Here is a 20,931-nt window from a genome sequence, read left to right on the forward strand (position 1 = left end):
AAATGGCAAGTTGGTTTTTGATAAAGCATCTGAAACTGAATCTTCCGTACCAAAGTATGCTTTAAATGTGTTTAAACATCTAAACCTTTTTCGAAAAGTATTGGTATTTATCACACTTTCAAAGGGCAGCTTCATTTTTTGTATTTTTATCTTATTAAAAAAAAAGAACATCTGTAATTTGTTTATAAAAATTTGCAAAAATAAACTTCATGCATAGTCAATCCAAATGTTATTTGTTTCAAAGTGGAGATATCAGTTAGACGTTGCGAACTGTTTTACCGATATGTAAGTTAGACGTCGTGAACAATTTCATTGCACTTTAGCAACGGCATTACATCCCCTGTACTTGTATCGTATATATGCCCCATAACAGACGTCCTCACAATAAACTGTAAAATATATTTATTTTCTAAATTCTCTTCGTTCAAACGAACATAAATTATTTATGTACTAGACTTTATAATTTCTATATACCTCGGCCCAATCTTTTTCTTATCTCATTCATATATAAATAACTAAAACACTAGTTTTAGAACTTGTCAGGCACGATGACCATTCTCGATTATATTATACCAAATCATAACAACACATGTTTATCAAATGAACAACAAATTACAAATGTTTGTAATTTTGCAAATACAGTCCACGTCACAGAATATATAAACGTCCTTTGTTTAAATAAATTTAAAAAGGTTGTCTCTACAAAAAACAAACAAAAAATGTTACAAAAAGTACATTTAATACTGTTTTCGAATATATATGTGCTTAAGTTTAACTAACAAAAACTACGTGTGTACATGCGAATGGTCAACGTCCTAATCGATAATTTCAATTCGAGTCCGCCGTATTTAAATACACTCGGGTTCATAAAACCTGTTACAATTCTATTGTTATATTAATAAAATTATCAGACGATAAAATTCTTCCGCCACGTACATAAATATATATATATATATATTTGCGAAAGCAAATTTACAGATCTAACATTGTTGGGTTGATGTTTAGACGAGTTGTATATACATTATGTACACAGCCATGTATCACCATCATTGATGGCGATCCGATGGATACAACTGTTGTAGGGTTGTCACTGACTCAGACGTACTTATATATATATATATATATTGTCACTTGGAAGAGCGGTTGGACTGGTGAATTGATCCGTCTCTATTGATAAAGTTAAACATCGATTCTAAATTTGAATAAAATACGTCAATGTGTTCCGTTATTTACACTTTTACAATAGTATACATGTTGTGCTCTGTTAATTATAGATGATTTTTGACTACGGATTGATACTGACAAAAAGTTTAATTATTTTCCGAAAGTATAACTTTGTAAAGCCAAAAAAATATTGGTGTGTGTTATTAAATGGTACTTCACACAGCAGTAGTCCTTTTCACAAAACAATTTAAAGTGCAAAATGTATCGTAAGTCTAATATATTCCTTAACAACTTATCTAAATATTTTTATCGTTAGGTTGATTTTACACTATAAGATTTTTTGTGAAAAGGGCATAAGTATCGTGCAAAATATAATATTTTATGAATAATAATGAAAAGCTGTATGCTTATAAGTGTTTTATCAATATTGTTCTTATTCTTCAAATTGGATGTCGGTGAGTACATAATATAGTTATCTCAACATTGTTCGTAAGATATTTCACGGTTTTCGTAGATAAAGAATATATCAGCTTGCATTAAACATGATTTATAAAGGCAACAATAGTCTACCGCTTTTCGAAAGTCATAAATGGATTGAGAGAAAACAAATCCGAGTTACAAGCTAACATTAAACAAAATATATCAATTATAAGAATAAAGCAAAAAAACAACAGAAACACTTACGTGCAACAACACAGAACTACAAAGAAACACACACACAGAAACGAACTGTAAGAGAACAACTGCCATTTTTCTTACTTGGTACAGTCCGTCAATAATCACTAAAAATCGTATTTAAGTATTATTTTATTATAACGTTACAACAGTTGATGGTTAAGGAGTAGGTCCGGTAAGGGCCAATTTTGGCCTCAAATTTCAGGTTCATCTAACGAAAGATGTCGGACACTTTTCAAAATACTTAAGTGTCTTTTTCAATTGATTCAATAAGTTTATGTGAAAGATTCTAACTGATTTAGTCATTAAAAACGCTCCGATTCAAGCTTAAATATGAAAAATCTATCAAATATGCAAACAACGTCACTTTTCAGATGTTTTTGTCAAAAATGGAAGTGTCCACATCTGTGTTCATCTTCAACTTTTATATGTTATGCATTATCGACAAATACTACTTACATTTCAATATTATGAATTAACACGAATGCGGACACTTTCTTTATAGACGAAAACCGTCTAAAATTTAAATAAACTGCTAAAATTGTGAAGATTTCAGTAATTTAGCATGACTTAATGTTACTTGTACCCGATATATTGTCCAAAACAGCCCACATTTATGGAGCAGAAGCATATTACTTTCCAGTTAATAGCTAAATTATTACATTTTCACAATTTTGTTAAACTGCTATATTTGGGGGCCATCTTTCTGAAGTCTATATTACCTTCCTAAAGTACAATCTTATGCATTGTGGATGTTCATATACGACACACAACATAATTATGATCATGCTCTGCTCGTCAGAAAACAGTAGACCCAGAAACGACATTAATGTATATTCAATATATACATGTACCGCCATACTAGATTGTACAATATCAGTACACAATCGGTCTAGTTCTTTGCCTAAATCTGCACATTTTGAGACAGATTTGCAATTCATCATGTTAATGTGTACGACTGCTTATGTATATAAAGAAAAAAAGCTGGTTAATTGCATTATCCAAATTATTTTTTTTAAATTACATTCTTTTCAATTTGGCCATTAAACTGGAGAAAACTATAACTGCTAAATTTAGAAAGGGATTTTTTTCATTGTAAACTTGTAGCAAGAAAATTAGCTCGGTCACACCTTTTTTTTTATTTTCTTAGAGCATACCAAAAAATCTGTCTTCTCATATTTTATTCCAAAAGTATATCTCATTGATTTCTTCTAATTCACATAAATGTATTTTTTCATGAACAATCTTTACACATTTTATCAATTTGCCCAACTTGTAGCTCAAATATACCACGGTAACCTATACTTTTTATTATATTTTCAAAAAAGGCATTAAAAAATCCTCATTTTGGCTTAGCATAACAAATATATATCTGCTGAAATATATACCGATGATTCGCCTTTAATTTATATTGTTGCAAAAAAATTGATGATCATTTGGCTGTTAGTCAGTAACAGTTCGTGTGTCCAAACTTTTAAGGTGGCTTGTTTTGGATTTTGAAGTAGCAGACAACAATTGATCTAGATCTTTAATGAAATGTGCACATTTTGAAAGAAGTAAGAAATGTAACATGAAAGTACCCGAAATCCACCTATTTTGACAGCTTTTTTTACCTACGTATTTAATGCTTAAGTTTGAATTCGTTATATGTTTATTTTGTAGATGTTTAATTATTTGCTATGTGGTTATACCAATTTAATTTGGAATCCATTTGGAATCATATCAAAATTAATCTGAACGGACCTCAATACAATTAATACTTCTGTAATAAGGAGTACCCAAATTACACATGCTGCATCCATGCTTAAATTTACATCGTCAAAAGTCGGATACGAGAGCTTTTTTTTTTTTTTTTAATATTTTGAAGAATTTGATATTACTAATTTTAAAAATATGACGTTTTGATGGCGAAGTTTTCATACATTTTGCATTTTCAGTAAACACTTCATCTGTTGATAAATACAGTGAACGTTTTGTGTATATCTGAATAGTTTACCTATGTTGAAAGACGGGCATAGTATCTAATTATTTGAATACAAATTGTTAAGTCTCTAGGAGATCTTGAAAGGTTTCTGCTGCTATTTTTGCTTAATGGGTGCAATTTAGGTATTTGGTTCCAATTTTGGTACTTGGTGCAATTTAGGTACCGTGACGTTATGTGTAAGATTTGTCATGTAGATTTAGAAAGTTAGGTGGATCATCATATTTACAGCTGTATTTTCTAAAACAACACAATATATTTGTTAAATTGATTTTAGTTTTTTACTTTGTCACATAAGGGGAGACAACTTAGAGAATAAAGGCGATAACACATACAATGTAATTTTTATAATTGAAAGTGTTATGAATTTACCTATTTTCATATGTAACTGAAAGAAAAAAAAAATCGATGACCCGATATTTTTATCTGTAATAATTTTATAAGAGCTAAGATCGGCGAGGAGAGCAGCACATATTGTTATTGATCGAGAAAAGTGTGACAGAAAAAATAAAAAAGCAATTGCCCAAGTAAAATTAAAGAAAAGTTGTCGTCTTGCTACCAATCATTGTATTTTCCATGTTTTCTGTAAAAGGTAATACACTAAAAACCTGTTTGAATCCACTGATTCCCTTTTTTTTAACTGTCAGCTGAATTATTGAAAATGTCATATCTTTGCGACAAAACACTGTCTTCCATCTGTTATTAACAAGGTTTATTAAATATGGGTGTCCTGGAATTAATTTATTTAAACAAAATGTGTGTACCTGTCGAAAAAGCAAGACATTTACATAACAGCAGATGTCCATCCAATGTACAATGTGCCATGCAAAAGTAAATAAATGGTAGTCTTATAATTAGTTTATATACCTTTTATTCAGAATCATTGTACAATAGTTTTAACTTAAGTGTTGTTTGTTTTTTAATTGCATTAAAAAATCATTGGTCTATTTGTATTACAAAAACAAATTTTGTTCACCAAAATACAATAAAACATATGGACCACCGGACTTTTTATCTCTCTTTGTCAGATTTTCTAAAGTTTATGCATGGAAAATCAAACTTTGTCAGATTTTTTTTTATATTCAGTGAATTTTTATTAGGGAATCTGTGAAAAAAATCTCTTTTAGTGATTGTATAATACCTAATATTGATATATGTATACTCCCAACGTGTCCGTCCGACCAAACGTGTCCCATTCCCCGAAACGTTTCTATGTTCTCCAAACGTGTCCGTAATATTCAATATCCCCAAACGTGTACGAATATAGAACCCTCAAACGTGTCCGATAGTTGTTATTCGTCAGAACGTGTCCACTATAACACGCCATAATGTCTCACGTCATTAAGCGTAAATAAACTCATTTCCCGAATGAAATAAAGTTTACGACTTTTCTATGATGGGGACACAGATGATGAAGTGGTCATTTATTAGCATTGTTTTTTTCAATGCCGGTTATTAATGATTATCATAATTGTTTATTTAATCTGTAACATATGAATTAACTTTTGACTTTTTTGCTTATTTGCCAGTCGCAAGTATTTCATGCTCATTCTGAGCGAACATACAAATACAGTGGAATTAATCGTGGAACTATTTAAATATTTTTGTACTTATAAACTTCGAGGATGCGTTTATATTAATCCGAATATTGCAGGGCGGCCTATCAGCAGAATCTGCTTCCTTTTTTCAACTCTCAGTCTGGTATTGTAAAAGCTCTTAAAATCAGAAACTGGTTGTCATTTTTTTTTAAATACATTTAAGTTTCGAGCATCACTACAGACACACGATCAAGAGACATAACGTCCAGTGTCAAATATTTCATGGATTATTTGCACGATATTAAGTTAGCAAAAATACGTTTGTCCTTTGGGAAACTTTTATAGCTGTTTATGAGGTATGGATTTTTCGCAATGTTGATTGCCGTACAGTGACATATAGTTGTTTATATCTGTGTCATGGGGTCTTCTGTGGAGAGTTGTTGCAAATCACACCACATCATCTTTTTTATACTGTAGATAGGTTCTATTATAATTGAAATTAATTATTTTATCATACCAAGTATTGAAATTAGAAACTAAATGTCTGGTACCAGATTTTACTGAATGTGTTAAGTCCTGGCCTCACGGTCATAAAACTTTCGAGCATGATGTATGTACTCATACTTTAAAATCAACCAATCAAATTGCTGGATTTCATGTTTCGAGCATGTTTTTTTGCTCCGAGCACTGAGCAAAGTATTATGCCTCCAAGGCATGATTACGTCTGATACCACATTACACTACAAATTTATATATCTAAAGTCCTGATTACATCTGATACAAGATTATACTGAATTTTTAAAGTTTTTATTACGTCTGGTACATTAACATTAATACATTGAATATTTAAAGTCCGGATTATGTCTGGTACCTGGGTACACTGAATCTTGAAATTCCTGAAAAACTTTGCAAATACTACAAAACACCTATTGTGACACAAAATTTAATATTTAGATGCTGATTGTTCAGGAGTTCCATCCGATCTACGAAGCAGCTCTTGGGTGAATGATGATGCAGGGAGCACATTTACGTTTGGAACCGCAACTTTATTGGGATTTTCATTCGATGACTCCGGAACTAGTTTCAATGATTTCACTTGTGTTGGTAACGAAGATAATGTATATCTATTTGGGTAATGTATAAATTGTTTTACAGGAAGTTTTTATCAGGCTCGCTGATTCATTCATCATGCCATTCAAATTAGTACATTATCAAAAAAAAATTGGAACACATTGTATTTATCATGGTTTATTATGATATGAAGGCATTTGTTGTTAACTTTTTGTTTTTCTAACTGTTTTCACTTAAACTGGAAAATTTTGGTGTTTTTAGTGTTAAGTTTTCTGAATATGAAATGTGTTACGCTTAAGTTTTCGGAATATGAAATATACGAAATTTTGCTACAATTAAAAAAGTATGACAAAATTTAAGAAATAAAACAAAATAGATCGTATGCCTCCGCTCCCATCGGTGTATTCTTCTCCATCAGTAACAACAAGAACACGACTATTCGAATGCAAATGGTATATTAAAACTAACACAGGTGAAGAGCAGACGGACCAACAAAATGAGCTGTCAAATATTGTATTAATAATTTATGAATATTAAACACACACTTTAAAAAAGTTTGCTTTTAATAATTTTTCCACATTAACAAAAAGTTTTCTAAAATCAAAATGTATGTTTTATTTTCTGTAGAAGTGATAACAGCCTCACACAAATTGGCGGCACTGTTCTATACCATTATCTGTGTATGAGAATTACAAAAGTAACTGAAAATTCATACTATTATTACTTATTAGCAGGTATGGTCAACTTATTTTTAACTTCTAATTCACAAAATCGCCAATATTAATACGAATAAGGCTGATATAACCTCGACTTAAACTACCTGAAATAATATATGATAGCTTTTGAATTAGATGTAAAAGACAATATGGTGGATGTCAAATAATAACATCATGGTTTGGTAGAGATAGGATTTTTTTAATATGAACAGGCGATGATTATCATGAAGAATCAAACAAAAAGATATCGTGACACCAAATCGCCTGCACTGTAGCCGTCCTGCTAGACCACACGACCACCTTGGCTTCACAAAATAAAGCTTGCGGTGGCCGTGTGTTACCTTAAAAGTTTCCTCGTCAGTTTTAATCTAGCGGCGTACTTCAGTACATGATATATAAGGCATGGAGATGGTTTTTTTTACAGATCAGCTCAATTATCTATAGTAAAGGATCCTACAAATCAATGCAAGATACAGTCATATATATATTATATATATTAATAAGTACTTCTGAATCAGTAACACATGGCCACCGAAAGCTTTATTTGTGTAAAGCCACGGTGTTCGTGTGGTCTAGCGGGACGGCAGCAGTGCTGGCGATTTGGTGTCACGATATATCAGTAGCATGGGTTCGAATCCCGGCGAGGGAAGAACAAAAAATTTGCGAAAGCAAATTTCGAGTCTTACATAATTTACAGATCTAACATTGTTGGGTTGATGTTTAGACGAGTTGTATATACATAATGTACACAGCCATGTATCACCATCACTGCTAGTGATCCGATGGATAAATCTGTTGTAGAGTTGTCACTGGCTCAGACGTATATATAACAATATGTGGTTTGATTGCTAATGACACGACTATTCACAAAATAAAGACTAAATGACACAGAAATAAACAAGTATACATGATAGAACGGCCTTCAACAATCTTCTTATCGTTCGCCTTTACAGGGGTAAATTCAGTAAATAAATATACGTCATCAGGGACCGCCTATTTAGGGGAGAGCTTTCTGTATAACACTGAAGTTATATGGTCTTCTGATTGGCAGATAATGTTTGTAATAAATATTTTTTGGTAGATGGATCAAAACTAGAGTTGAAAAAAAATAAAAAAAATAAATGCTAAATGTACTATTTTTTTTCCTTTCAGGGTTGAAAAGTATTGGGGGTCAGTATGGGAATTCAGTGCGAATCTACATTGTTTGTAAACAAGGCCATGTGAATGCCCAAAAATGCCGCATGACCCTATGTTTTTATTGTTGCAAAAGATAGGGCTACATTTGTACTTTCATGAATGATATATGAAAGATTTTAATTTCTAAAGGTAAATCAGGTATAAATTTATTTTCACACATAGATTAGCATTAAAGTCAATGGGAGATTTTTTACTGAATTTACCCCTATAGGAAAATATGCACTTTTTCACTGTACTTGTCCAAGACCTCACAATAATCACAAAACTCATTTCCTGTAAATGTTCATGTAAAGGAAGGATTTTGGAACCATTTAAAGCTGTTTTTTACACAAATTTCTATCTTTAACTGCGGCTATCCAGGATGCACTCAGTGTACAGTGAGAGAAGCATGAAGTATATTTTGAAAATCGGTTTTGTGTCCAGATTGAAAGAAACAATAGAAATTACACTTGAGAGTTATGATATCAATGAAAGGCATGAATATTCTCCCCATTTACATCACATTTTACACATGATATTTCTTCTCATAATGTATAAAATCATGTGAAAAAAATGGATTACCTCCCTTTGACGGAGTGGTTTTTTTTAGCTGTGTTCCCCATGTTAAGTTGTAGAACAAGTGTTAAATAAGCACTTTTCTAGTATTTTAACACTCGAATAATCTGACCGCATGAAGGTATTCATTTATTTTTACATAACGCTTTGCGTTTCTTTATTTAAAGAATATACTAGACAAGTTTTCATGATTACAGGTCCTTCATCTATGAAACAAGTGTTAAAATGTTTGTAATTGGATTTTTAAGTTAAATTATTGCTTTTAAATAATCTAAATTGTTACTTCAATCTCCCAAATGTAAATTTTGGTCATACCTTATCTTATTTTTTCATATTTGGCACTTTTTTCTACTTCAGTTCTAGCTGTCTAGTTTTGGCGAAGATTACCCATCCTGATGTCCGGGTAACAGGAATTTCTGCAGAGTGTTTGTCAATGACATTTTGTGAAATTTACAAGTAATTAAAACACAGATTTAGTATAATGAAACATAATTGTTGTTTTATTTGGTATGAAACTGCTTAAAAAAGCCTTTGCAAGTCTTTTTGTGGTCTTTTGATGGTATTTAACCAAACACTTCCATATAAGGAAAAAAACTAACTAAGAGTACACCAAGACTTAAGTTTCTAGATGTACTTGCAATACTACTCAAAGCAAACACAGAAAACAATTCATATTTATTAAACATATTATTTTACACCATTCTTTTAAAAACAGTCAATGCCCAACTGTATATACCAAATATAAATTGGCCGCAGTATGGGCTGTAGTATAAATTTTGCTCTATCTTTACAAATTCAGCATTTTTGAAGGTTGTATTGAAACTGGAACTTGAAAATTGAATAAATTACATGTTTATTACAAAAAAAGATGGAAAAGAAGTAAAGAAGTCTCTTATAGGGGTAAATTCAGTAAATAAATATACGTCATCAGGGACCGCCCATTTAGGGGAGAGCTTTCTGTATAACACTGAAGTTATATGGTCTTCTGATTGGCAGATAATGTTTGTAATAAATATTTTTTGGTAGATGGATCAAAACTAGAGTTGAAAAAAAATAAAAAAATAAATGCTCAATGTACTTTCAGGGTTGAAAAGTATTGGGGGTCAGTATGGGAATTCAGTGCGAATCTACATTGTTTGTAAACAAGGCCATGTGAATGCCCAAAAATGCCGCATGACCCTATGTTTTTATTGTTGCAAAAGATAGGGCTACATTTGTACTTTCATGAATGATATATGAAAGATTTTAATTTCTAAAGGTAAATCAGGTATAAATTTATTTTCACACATAGATTAGCATTAAAGTCAATGGGAGATTTTTTACTGAATTTACCCCTATAGGAAAATATGCACTTTTTCACTGTACTTGTCCAAGACCACACAATAATCACAAAACTCATTTCCTGTAAATGTTCATGTAAAGGAAGGATTTTGGAACCATTTAAAGCTGTTTTTTACACAAATTTCTATCTTTAACTGCGGCTATCCAGGATGCACTCAGTGTACAGTGAGAGAAGCATGAAGTATATTTTGAAAATCAGTTTTGTGTCCAGATTGAAAGAAACAATAGAAATTACACTTGAGAGTTATGATATCAATGAAAGGCATGAATATTCTCCCCATTTACATCACATTTTACACATGATATTTCTTCTCATAATGTATAAAATCATGTGAAAAAAATGGATTACCTCCCTTTGACGGAGTGGGTTTTTTTTAGCTGTGTTCCCCATGTTAAGTTGTAGAACAAGTGTTAAATAAGCACTTTTCTAGTATTTTAACACTCGAATAATCTGATCGCATGAAGGTATTCATTTATTTTTACATAACGCTTTGCGTTTCTTTATTTAAAGAATATACTAGACAAGTTTTCATGATTACAGGTCCTTCATCTATGAAACAAGTGTTAAAATGTTTGTAATTGGATTTTTAAGTTAAATTATTGCTTTTAAATAATCTAAATTGTTACTTCAATCTCCCAAATGTAAATTTTGGTCATACCTTATCTTATTTTTTCATATTTGGCACTTTTTTCTACTTCAGTTCTAGCTGTCTAGTTTTGGCGAAGATTACCCATCCTGATGTCCGGGTAACAGGAATTTCTGCAGAGTGATTGTCAATGACATTTTGTGAAATTTACAAGTAATTAAAACACAGATTTAGTATAATGAAACATAATTGTTGTTTTATTTGGTATGAAACTGCTTAAAAAAGCCTTTGCAAGTCTTTTTGTGGTCTTTTGATGGTATTTAACCAAACACTTCCATATAAGGAAAAAAACTAACTAAGAGTACACCAAGACTTAAGTTTCTAGATGTACTTGCAATACTACTCAAAGCAAACACAGAAAACAATTCATATTTATTAAACATATTATTTTACACCATTCTTTTAAAAACAGTCAATGCCCAACTGTATATACCAAATATAAATTGGCCGCAGTATGGGCTGTAGTATAAATTTTGCTCTATCTTTACAAATTCAGCATTTTTGAAGGTTGTATTGAAACTGGAACTTGAAAATTGAATAAATTACATGTTTATTACAAAAAAAAGATGGAAAAGAAGTAAAGAAGTCTCTTATAGGGGTAAATTCAGTAAATAAATATACGTCATCAGGGACCGCCCATTTAGGGGAGAGCTTTCTGTATAACACTGAAGTTATATGGTCTTCTGATTGGCAGATAATGTTTGTAATAAATATTTTTTGGTAGATGGATCAAAACTAGAGTTGAAAAAAAATAAAAAAATAAATGCTAAATGTACTTTCAGGGTTGAAAAGTATTGGGGGTCAGTATGGGAATTCAGTGCGAATCTACATTGTTTGTAAACAAGGCCATGTGAATGCCCAAAAATGCCGCATGACCCTATGTTTTTATTGTTGCAAAAGATAGGGCTACATTTGTACTTTCATGAATGATATATGAAAGATTTTAATTTCTAAAGGTAAATCAGGTATAAATTTATTTTCACACATAGATTAGCATTAAAGTCAATGGGAGATTTTTTACTGAATTTACCCCTATAGGAAAATATGCACTTTTTCACTGTACTTGTCCAAGACCACACAATAATCACAAAACTCATTTCCTGTAAATGTTCATGTAAAGGAAGGATTTTGGAACCATTTAAAGCTGTTTTTTACACAAATTTCTATCTTTAACTGCGGCTATCCAGGATGCACTCAGTGTACAGTGAGAGAAGCATGAAGTATATTTTGAAAATCAGTTTTGTGTCCAGATTGAAAGAAACAATAGAAATTACACTTGAGAGTTATGATATCAATGAAAGGCATGAATATTCTCCCCATTTACATCACATTTTACACATGATATTTCTTCTCATAATGTATAAAATCATGTGAAAAAAATGGATTACCTCCCTTTGACGGAGTGGGTTTTTTTAGCTGTGTTCCCCATGTTAAGTTGTAGAACAAGTGTTAAATAAGCACTTTTCTAGTATTTTAACACTCGAATAATCTGATCGCATGAAGGTATTCATTTATTTTTACATAACGCTTTGCGTTTCTTTATTTAAAGAATATACTAGACAAGTTTTCATGATTACAGGTCCTTCATCTATGAAACAAGTGTTAAAATGTTTGTAATTGGATTTTTAATTTAAATTATTGCTTTTAAATTATCTAAATTGTTACTTCAATCTCCCAAATGTAAATTTTGGTCATACCTTATCTTATTTTTTCATATTTGGCACTTTTTTCTACTTCAGTTCTAGCTGTCTAGTTTTGGCGAAGATTACCCATCCTGATGTCCGGGTAACAGGAATTTCTGCAGAGTGATTGTCAATGACATTTTGTGAAATTTACAAGTAATTAAAACACAGATTTAGTATAATGAAACATAATTGTTGTTTTATTTGGTATGAAACTGCTTAAAAAAGCCTTTGCAAGTCTTTTTGTGGTCTTTTGATGGTATTTAACCAAACACTTCCATATAAGGAAAAAAACTAACTAAGAGTACACCAAGACTTAAGTTTCTAGATGTACTTGCAATACTACTCAAAGCAAACACAGAAAACAATTCATATTTATTAAACATATTATTTTACACCATTCTTTTAAAAACAGTCAATGCCCAACTGTATATACCAAATATAAATTGGCCGCAGTATGGGCTGTAGTATAAATTTTGCTCTATCTTTACAAATTCAGCATTTTTGAAGGTTGTATTGAAACTGGAACTTGAAAATTGAATAAATTACATGTTTATTACAAAAAAAGATGGAAAAGAAGTAAAGAAGTCTCTTATAGGGGTAAATTCAGTAAATAAATATACGTCATCAGGGACCGCCCATTTAGGGGAGAGCTTTCTGTATAACACTGAAGTTATATGGTCTTCTGATTGGCAGATAATGTTTGTAATAAATATTTTTTGGTAGATGGATCAAAACTAGAGTTGAAAAAAATAAAAAAATAAATGCTAAATGTACTTTCAGGGTTGAAAAGTATTGGGGGTCAGTATGGGAATTCAGTGCGAATCTACATTGTTTGTAAACAAGGCCATGTGAATGCCCAAAAATGCCGCATGACCCTATGTTTTTATTGTTGCAAAAGATAGGGCTACATTTGTACTTTCATGAATGATATATGAAAGATTTTAATTTCTAAAGGTAAATCAGGTATAAATTTATTTTCACACATAGATTAGCATTAAAGTCAATGGGAGATTTTTTACTGAATTTACCCCTATAGGAAAATATGCACTTTTTCACTGTACTTGTCCAAGACCACACAATAATCACAAAACTCATTTCCTGTAAATGTTCATGTAAAGGAAGGATTTTGGAACCATTTAAAGCTGTTTTTTACACAAATTTCTATCTTTAACTGCGGCTATCCAGGATGCACTCAGTGTACAGTGAGAGAAGCATGAAGTATATTTTGAAAATCAGTTTTGTGTCCAGATTGAAAGAAACAATAGAAATTACACTTGAGAGTTATGATATCAATGAAAGGCATGAATATTCTCCCCATTTACATCACATTTTACACATGATATTTCTTCTCATAATGTATAAAATCATGTGAAAAAAATGGATTACCTCCCTTTGACGGAGTGGGTTTTTTTAGCTGTGTTCCCCATGTTAAGTTGTAGAACAAGTGTTAAATAAGCACTTTTCTAGTATTTTAACACTCGAATAATCTGATCGCATGAAGGTATTCATTTATTTTTACATAACGCTTTGCGTTTCTTTATTTAAAGAATATACTAGACAAGTTTTCATGATTACAGGTCCTTCATCTATGAAACAAGTGTTAAAATGTTTGTAATTGGATTTTTAAGTTAAATTATTGCTTTTAAATAATCTAAATTGTTACTTCAATCTCCCAAATGTAAATTTTGGTCATACCTTATCTTATTTTTTCATATTTGGCACTTTTTTCTACTTCAGTTCTAGCTGTCTAGTTTTGGCGAAGATTACCCATCCTGATGTCCGGGTAACAGGAATTTCTGCAGAGTGATTGTCAATGACATTTTGTGAAATTTACAAGTAATTAAAACACAGATTTAGTATAATGAAACATAATTGTTGTTTTATTTGGTATGAAACTGCTTAAAAAAGCCTTTGCAAGTCTTTTTGTGGTCTTTTGATGGTATTTAACCAAACACTTCCATATAAGGAAAAAAACTAACTAAGAGTACACCAAGACTTAAGTTTCTAGATGTACTTGCAATACTACTCAAAGCAAACACAGAAAACAATTCATATTTATTAAACATATTATTTTACACCATTCTTTTAAAAACAGTCAATGCCCAACTGTATATACCAAATATAAATTGGCCGCAGTATGGGCTGTAGTATAAATTTTGCTCTATCTTTACAAATTCAGCATTTTTGAAGGTTGTATTGAAACTGGAACTTGAAAATTGAATAAATTACATGTTTATTACAAAAAAAGATGGAAAAGAAGTAAAGAAGTCTCTTATAGGGGTAAATTCAGTAAATAAATATACGTCATCAGGGACCGCCCATTTAGGGGAGAGCTTTCTGTATAACACTGAAGTTATATGGTCTTCTGATTGGCAGATAATGTTTGTAATAAATATTTTTTGGTAGATGGATCAAAACTAGAGTTGAAAAAAAATAAAAAAATAAATGCTAAATGTACTTTCAGGGTTGAAAAGTATTGGGGGTCAGTATGGGAATTCAGTGCGAATCTACATTGTTTGTAAACAAGGCCATGTGAATGCCCAAAAATGCCGCATGACCCTATGTTTTTATTGTTGCAAAAGATAGGGCTACATTTGTACTTTCATGAATGATATATGAAAGATTTTAATTTCTAAAGGTAAATCAGGTATAAATTTATTTTCACACATAGATTAGCATTAAAGTCAATGGGAGATTTTTTACTGAATTTACCCCTATAGGAAAATATGCACTTTTTCACTGTACTTGTCCAGGACCACACAATAATCACAAAACTCATTTCCTGTAAATGTTCATGTAAAGGAAGGATTTTGGAACCATTTAAAGCTGTTTTTTACACAAATTTCTATCTTTAACTGCGGCTATCCAGGATGCACTCAGTGTACAGTGAGAGAAGCATGAAGTATATTTTGAAAATCAGTTTTGTGTCCAGATTGAAAGAAACAATAGAAATTACACTTGAGAGTTATGATATCAATGAAAGGCATGAATATTCTCCCCATTTACATCACATTTTACACATGATATTTCTTCTCATAATGTATAAAATCATGTGAAAAAAATGGATTACCTCCCTTTGACGGAGTGGGTTATTTTAGCTGTGTTCCCCATGTTAAGTTGTAGAACAAGTGTTAAATAAGCACTTTTCTAGTATTTTAACACTCGAATAATCTGATCGCATGAAGGTATTCATTTATTTTTACATAACGCTTTGCGTTTCTTTATTTAAAGAATATACTAGACAAGTTTTCATGATTACAGGTCCTTCATCTATGAAACAAGTGTTAAAATGTTTGTAATTGGATTTTTAAGTTAAATTATTGCTTTTAAATAATCTAAATTGTTACTTCAATCTCCCAAATGTAAATTTTGGTCATACCTTATCTTATTTTTTCATATTTGGCACTTTTTTCTACTTCAGTTCTAGCTGTCTAGTTTTGGCGAAGATTACCCATCCTGATGTCCGGGTAACAGGAATTTCTGCAGAGTGATTGTCAATGACATTTTGTGAAATTTACAAGTAATTAAAACACAGATTTAGTATAATGAAACATAATTGTTGTTTTATTTGGTATGAAACTGCTTAAAAAAGCCTTTGCAAGTCTTTTTGTGGTCTTTTGATGGTATTTAACCAAACACTTCCATATAAGGAAAAAAACTAACTAAGAGTACACCAAGACTTAAGTTTCTAGATGTACTTGCAATACTACTCAAAGCAAACACAGAAAACAATTCATATTTATTAAACATATTATTTTACACCATTCTTTTAAAAACAGTCAATGCCCAACTGTATATACCAAATATAAATTGGCCGCAGTATGGGCTGTAGTATAAATTTTGCTCTATCTTTACAAATTCAGCATTTTTGAAGGTTGTATTGAAACTGGATCTTGAAAATTGAATAAATTACATGTTTATTACAAAAAAAGATGGAAAAGAAGTAAAGAAGTCTCTTATAGGGGTAAATTCAGTAAATAAATATACGTCATCAGGGACCGCCCATTTAGGGGAGAGCTTTCTGTATAACACTGAAGTTATATGGTCTTCTGATTGGCAGATAATGTTTGTAATAAATATTTTTTGGTAGATGGATCAAAACTAGAGTTGAAAAAAAATAAAAAAATAAATGCTAAATGTACTTTCAGGGTTGAAAAGTATTGGGGGTCAGTATGGGAATTCAGTGCGAATCTACATTGTTTGTAAACAAGGCCATGTGAATGCCCAAAAATGCCGCATGACCCTATGTTTTTATTGTTGCAAAAGATAGGGCTACATTTGTACTTTCATGAATGATATATCAAAGATTTTAATTTCTAAAGGTAAATCAGGTATAAATTTATTTTCACACATAGATTAGCATTAAAGTCAATGGGAGATTTTTTACTGAATTTACCCCTACACTTGAATACCAGTCTCCTCAACAAATCTGGTGGTCTTCTGTAGAGAATCCACTGGTCCGTATAGCTTCTCTTCTAGTGATGTTACTGAGTGCCATATCTTATCTCTCAATGCCTGGTGGAGATTGCATGACTGTAGGAGGTGTGCTGTATCCTGCTCTGCTTCTCCACAAGGACACATAGGAGATGGAACACTTTCATGACTTTGTTTAAATGTTGGTTGAGTCTGTTGTGTCCTGTCCTCAGTCTAAAGATGGTGGTTTGTTCAGATCTTGTTAGCTGGTGGTAACTATCTTGTTGCTGTGGAGTGTTGAACAGAGATTTTATGATAGTCTTCATCTCTGAAAAGCAGACTGGATTTTCTTCCTGTTCTTGTTCAGCACCATACTTTGCTAATCTGTTGGCTTGTTCATTACCCCAAACTCCGCAGTGTGAAGAGATCCACTGGATAACTGTTGTCAGACTTTTGATGTTGTATAAAGCTTGTTGGAGTTGAGGCAGCTTGTCGTTCTTCAAAGCTTGTAGAACAGAGAGGGCATCAGTCAGGAATACTACTTGAGATGTATCATCGATTTTGTTTTTGATGGAATGTGCAGCATGAGTAATGGCTTCTTCTTCAGCTTTGTAGTTTGAACAATGTAGGCCTGTTGGTATTGCCTCTGATTGTTGATCTCCATTGGGCTAATGTATATACCAGCCCCTCCATTTGTTGTGGCATTTGTGGCTGACCCATCTGTATATACTCTTACCCAAGTTTCCGAAGGATACTGTTCTTCAAGCATACTCATTGTAAGTATTTTCTTTACGTTACTAGTCTGTTCATCTCTGGTGGTAATGAGCGGAACTGAGGTCTGGATGGTGACATTTCCAAGTTTTTCTTCACAAGGGGTGTTATTCATTGTGAAAACTATGGGTTCTATATATTTTGGTAGGGCTTCCTGGTGTTTTCTTTGCAATGCTCTTGTCTCTAATGTAAAGCTGGATCTTTTCAGTCTGCCTGATGAGAGTTGTTTTAGTCTGGTATTCATTGGGTGGTCTTGTGAACACTGATATTTGGTGGCCTGTATCATTGCTTTGCACTCCCTTCGCTTTCCTAATGGGGGTATGTTTGTTATATCCTCCATACTTTTTATTGGTGTTGATTTCATAGCACCTGTGATGATACGTAGTGTCTGATTCTGAACTTTGTCTAAAGTCTGATGGTGAGACTTGGCTGCAGTCATCCAAGCGCTAGATCCGTATTCAAGGTATGGTCGTACATTTCCTTGGTAGACAGATTTCAAGATTTTTTCATTTGCACCCCATTTTGTTCCCGCAAGTTTCCTCATGATGTTCAATTTTCTCCTAGCTTTAGCTTCAGCTGATGTTATATGTTGCTTTACAACAGCTGCTTGTTAGGCTTATAGGACGATAACTTGAGGCTTTTGACTTGTTCTTTCCTTTCTTTAGTATTGGCATCATTATTGCGTCCTTCCAGCATTGTGGGACTTGACCTTGTCTCCAGCTAAGATTGAATATGTCCAGCAAAGTATTTAGTGATGAGTTCCCTAGGTGTTGTAGCATCTCATTTGTGATGTTATCTGGACCTGGAGACTTTTTCTTCTTAAGCTTTCTTATAGATTGTTTCATCTCAGACATTGTGATGTCAGTCTGCATGATATCATGTGCTGGTGTTTCCTTTCTTTCTCTAATTTCGGTTATTATCTCTTTTTTATGTGAGGTTGGGATGTTAGTATTGCTTACTTCTTCATAACCTTTTGAAAATGTATTTGCAGCAGCTTTTCCTGTGATTGTTTTTCCTTCATCTTCTAGTGTTATCTTTTGGCCTTTACTTCCCTCATCATTTAGAGCTTTTGTCAAGTTCCACAGTTTTGTTGTATCCTTCTCCATGTTCAGAGATGATGTTTTTTCTCTCCATCCTCTTCTCTGGCATTCAAGTTTTGTTTTGAGGTGTTTTGCCTTGCTTTGTTGAAGTTTGATGTTATTCTTCTGGCTGGGGTTTGATTCAGCCTCTTCTCTTGCTCTTGTGAGTGCATCATGTGTTTCTTGAATTTGATTGGACCAGTATGGCTTGTAGTCCTTTCTCACACCCCTTTCTTTTGCCGCTCTTACTATGCTTGTATTGAATATCTTGACAACATTGTTGATGTTCTTTCCTTCAATAACTATGTCCTTTGTAAGTTCATTTGCTCTTGTTTCAAATTTTCCCCAGTTTGCCTTCTTGTAATTCCATCTTGGTAATTGAGCATCAATAGTAGTTTTTGTTCCTCTGATGGATAGTATGACTGGGCGATGGTCACTGCCCCCTAGCTGGTCACATACCTTTCTACTGATATTCTGGTGTATATCGTCAGTACAGAAAGCTAGGTCTGGTGTAGTTGTTGTGGGCCAGCGGCGAGAATAGAAGGTTGGTGTATCAGTTGGATTATTGACAAGGATGAGATGGTGTTCATCTTGCCAATCTTCTATGGTTTCTCCTCTTTTGTCTATTGTGGTGTATCCCCAGCTATGAGATTGGCTGTTAAAATCTCCTACCATGAGAAAGTTACTGTCTGATGTCTGTATGGTATCTAGGGAGAGTTTTTTTATTATTTGGACAATAGAAGTTGACAATGTTGTAAGAGCTTTGCCCGATGGTGAATTTGCTTTCAAGATATTCTGCTTCCTCCATATATGTTTAATCTCCCTGGCATGTATGTTGTTTCTTACTAGGGTCATAACACCTCCTTTCTTTCTTTCTTTTCTGTCACTCCTGAAAACTTGGTATCCTCTGACTTTAAAAGGTTTTCCTTCTTGCAAGTGTGTTTCCTGAATACAGCAGATGTTAATGTTATTTTCATGTAGAAAATGCTGCAGTTCATCTCTTTTGTTGGATGCCCCTTCTGCATTCCAGTGCATGATGTTAATGACTGGTTGTTCTTTCAACTTTGGCTTGGTGTTTTTCCGGCCAGTAGCTCTTCTTGTTCGTCCCCTGACTCCACAGGACGAAACAAAGGTACCTCCAGTAGCATTTGATGGGTTCCTTCGAGACAGGGAACCCGGCACTGCACCTGCCTGGTGGGTCCTCACAGGACGAGCACCATATCGATTGGTTGTGATTTCAAGTGTCATTATGGCTGTTTGTGCGTGGTATTGTGGTCTGTTAAGAGTGCGCTATATAGCCCAACACCGCCGTCTTCAGCACTCTATGTTTTCTGTAGGGGTTACCTCACCCTTAACTTCTGAACAAGTGATCTGATCCTGGAAGTACAGGAAGGATGTTGCAGATTCCTAAATCTGGATTTTCCTCGAGGTTGTCTCCTGAAGCCTTTCCCTGGCGTACGGGTATGGCCGCAAGGCAGCGAAGGTTTTGAGTCAGAGTTTTCCTTCTCCTTGATGGGCTACCCTCCAAGGTTGACGAACCCCATCTGCCCGAGGCTATCTGGTTTTAAGGCGCCAGTGGCTCGCCTTCGCCCCTTCTCCAGTCAGTTGAAACAGTTCCACCAGGTTTACAGATAATAAACCACTCGTGAAGGTTGGAGTTGGACTTTGGTTGTCAGAGGCTGTCAACAATGGGCAAAGTCCATATCGCATAGTCAGCTCGAAATGACAAATGTAAAACTATTAAAATAAAAAAACAAGCGGCCTAACTAATGTACCAAAACGATAACGAAAACCAAACATGTAAACAGCAGAAAACAGAATGTGTCAGGATTGAACATTTAAGTGGTATCACAACCTTCCCAAAACCAGGTTCAGTGATGTTACATTAAAACATTTGAACAAACTATCAAAATCAGTTGAAAAAAGTTTAACTTATCAGATGAAAACAAAAGGAAATCATCTAACAATAACACATACACATTGTCTTCCAAAATACGATTTAGACCTTTCAATCGTGTACATCGTACACACGGTCCTGAAACAAAATACTCAAAGATACTAAGATGACGATATACATATGCCATGCATTTTAATAAAG

At 33.0% G+C, this 20,931-nt stretch overlaps 1 protein-coding gene and 1 long non-coding RNA gene across 2 annotated transcripts; one reads left to right on the top strand and one right to left on the bottom strand.

Moving 5' to 3' along the window:
• The first annotated feature begins 10,967 nt into the window (after window positions 1–10,967).
• LOC134700179 (uncharacterized) lies at window positions 10,968–16,053 on the top strand. The gene is made up of 4 exons (XR_010103798.1): window positions 10,968–11,038; window positions 12,625–12,723; window positions 14,308–14,406; window positions 15,992–16,053. It is a non-coding gene; the product is annotated as an uncharacterized LOC134700179 (long non-coding RNA).
• Window positions 16,054–17,078: 1,025 nt separating this feature from the next.
• LOC134700284 (uncharacterized) lies at window positions 17,079–18,298 on the bottom strand. The gene is made up of 2 exons (XM_063561641.1): window positions 17,720–18,298; window positions 17,079–17,651 (listed from the first exon to the last, which is right to left on the bottom strand). Exons 1-2 carry the CDS (start codon window positions 18,296–18,298, stop codon window positions 17,079–17,081), a joined length of 1,152 nt encoding a protein of 383 aa, XP_063417711.1.
• Between the last annotated feature and the right edge of the window lie 2,633 nt (window positions 18,299–20,931).

This window comes from Mytilus trossulus, unplaced genomic scaffold (genome assembly GCF_036588685.1).
Source record: "Mytilus trossulus isolate FHL-02 unplaced genomic scaffold, PNRI_Mtr1.1.1.hap1 h1tg000128l__unscaffolded, whole genome shotgun sequence".
In the NCBI taxonomy this organism is placed as follows: domain Eukaryota; kingdom Metazoa; phylum Mollusca; class Bivalvia; order Mytilida; family Mytilidae; genus Mytilus; species Mytilus trossulus.

Coding starts and splice junctions, on each gene's coding strand:
- LOC134700284 (XM_063561641.1), bottom strand. CDS start 18,298: ATGAGGAAACTTGCGGGAACAAAATGGGGTGCAAATGAAAAAATCTTG. Junction 17,652..17,719: donor AGTATCCTTCGGAAACTTGG/GTAAGAGTATAT, acceptor TATATACATTAG/CCCAATGGAGATCAACAATC.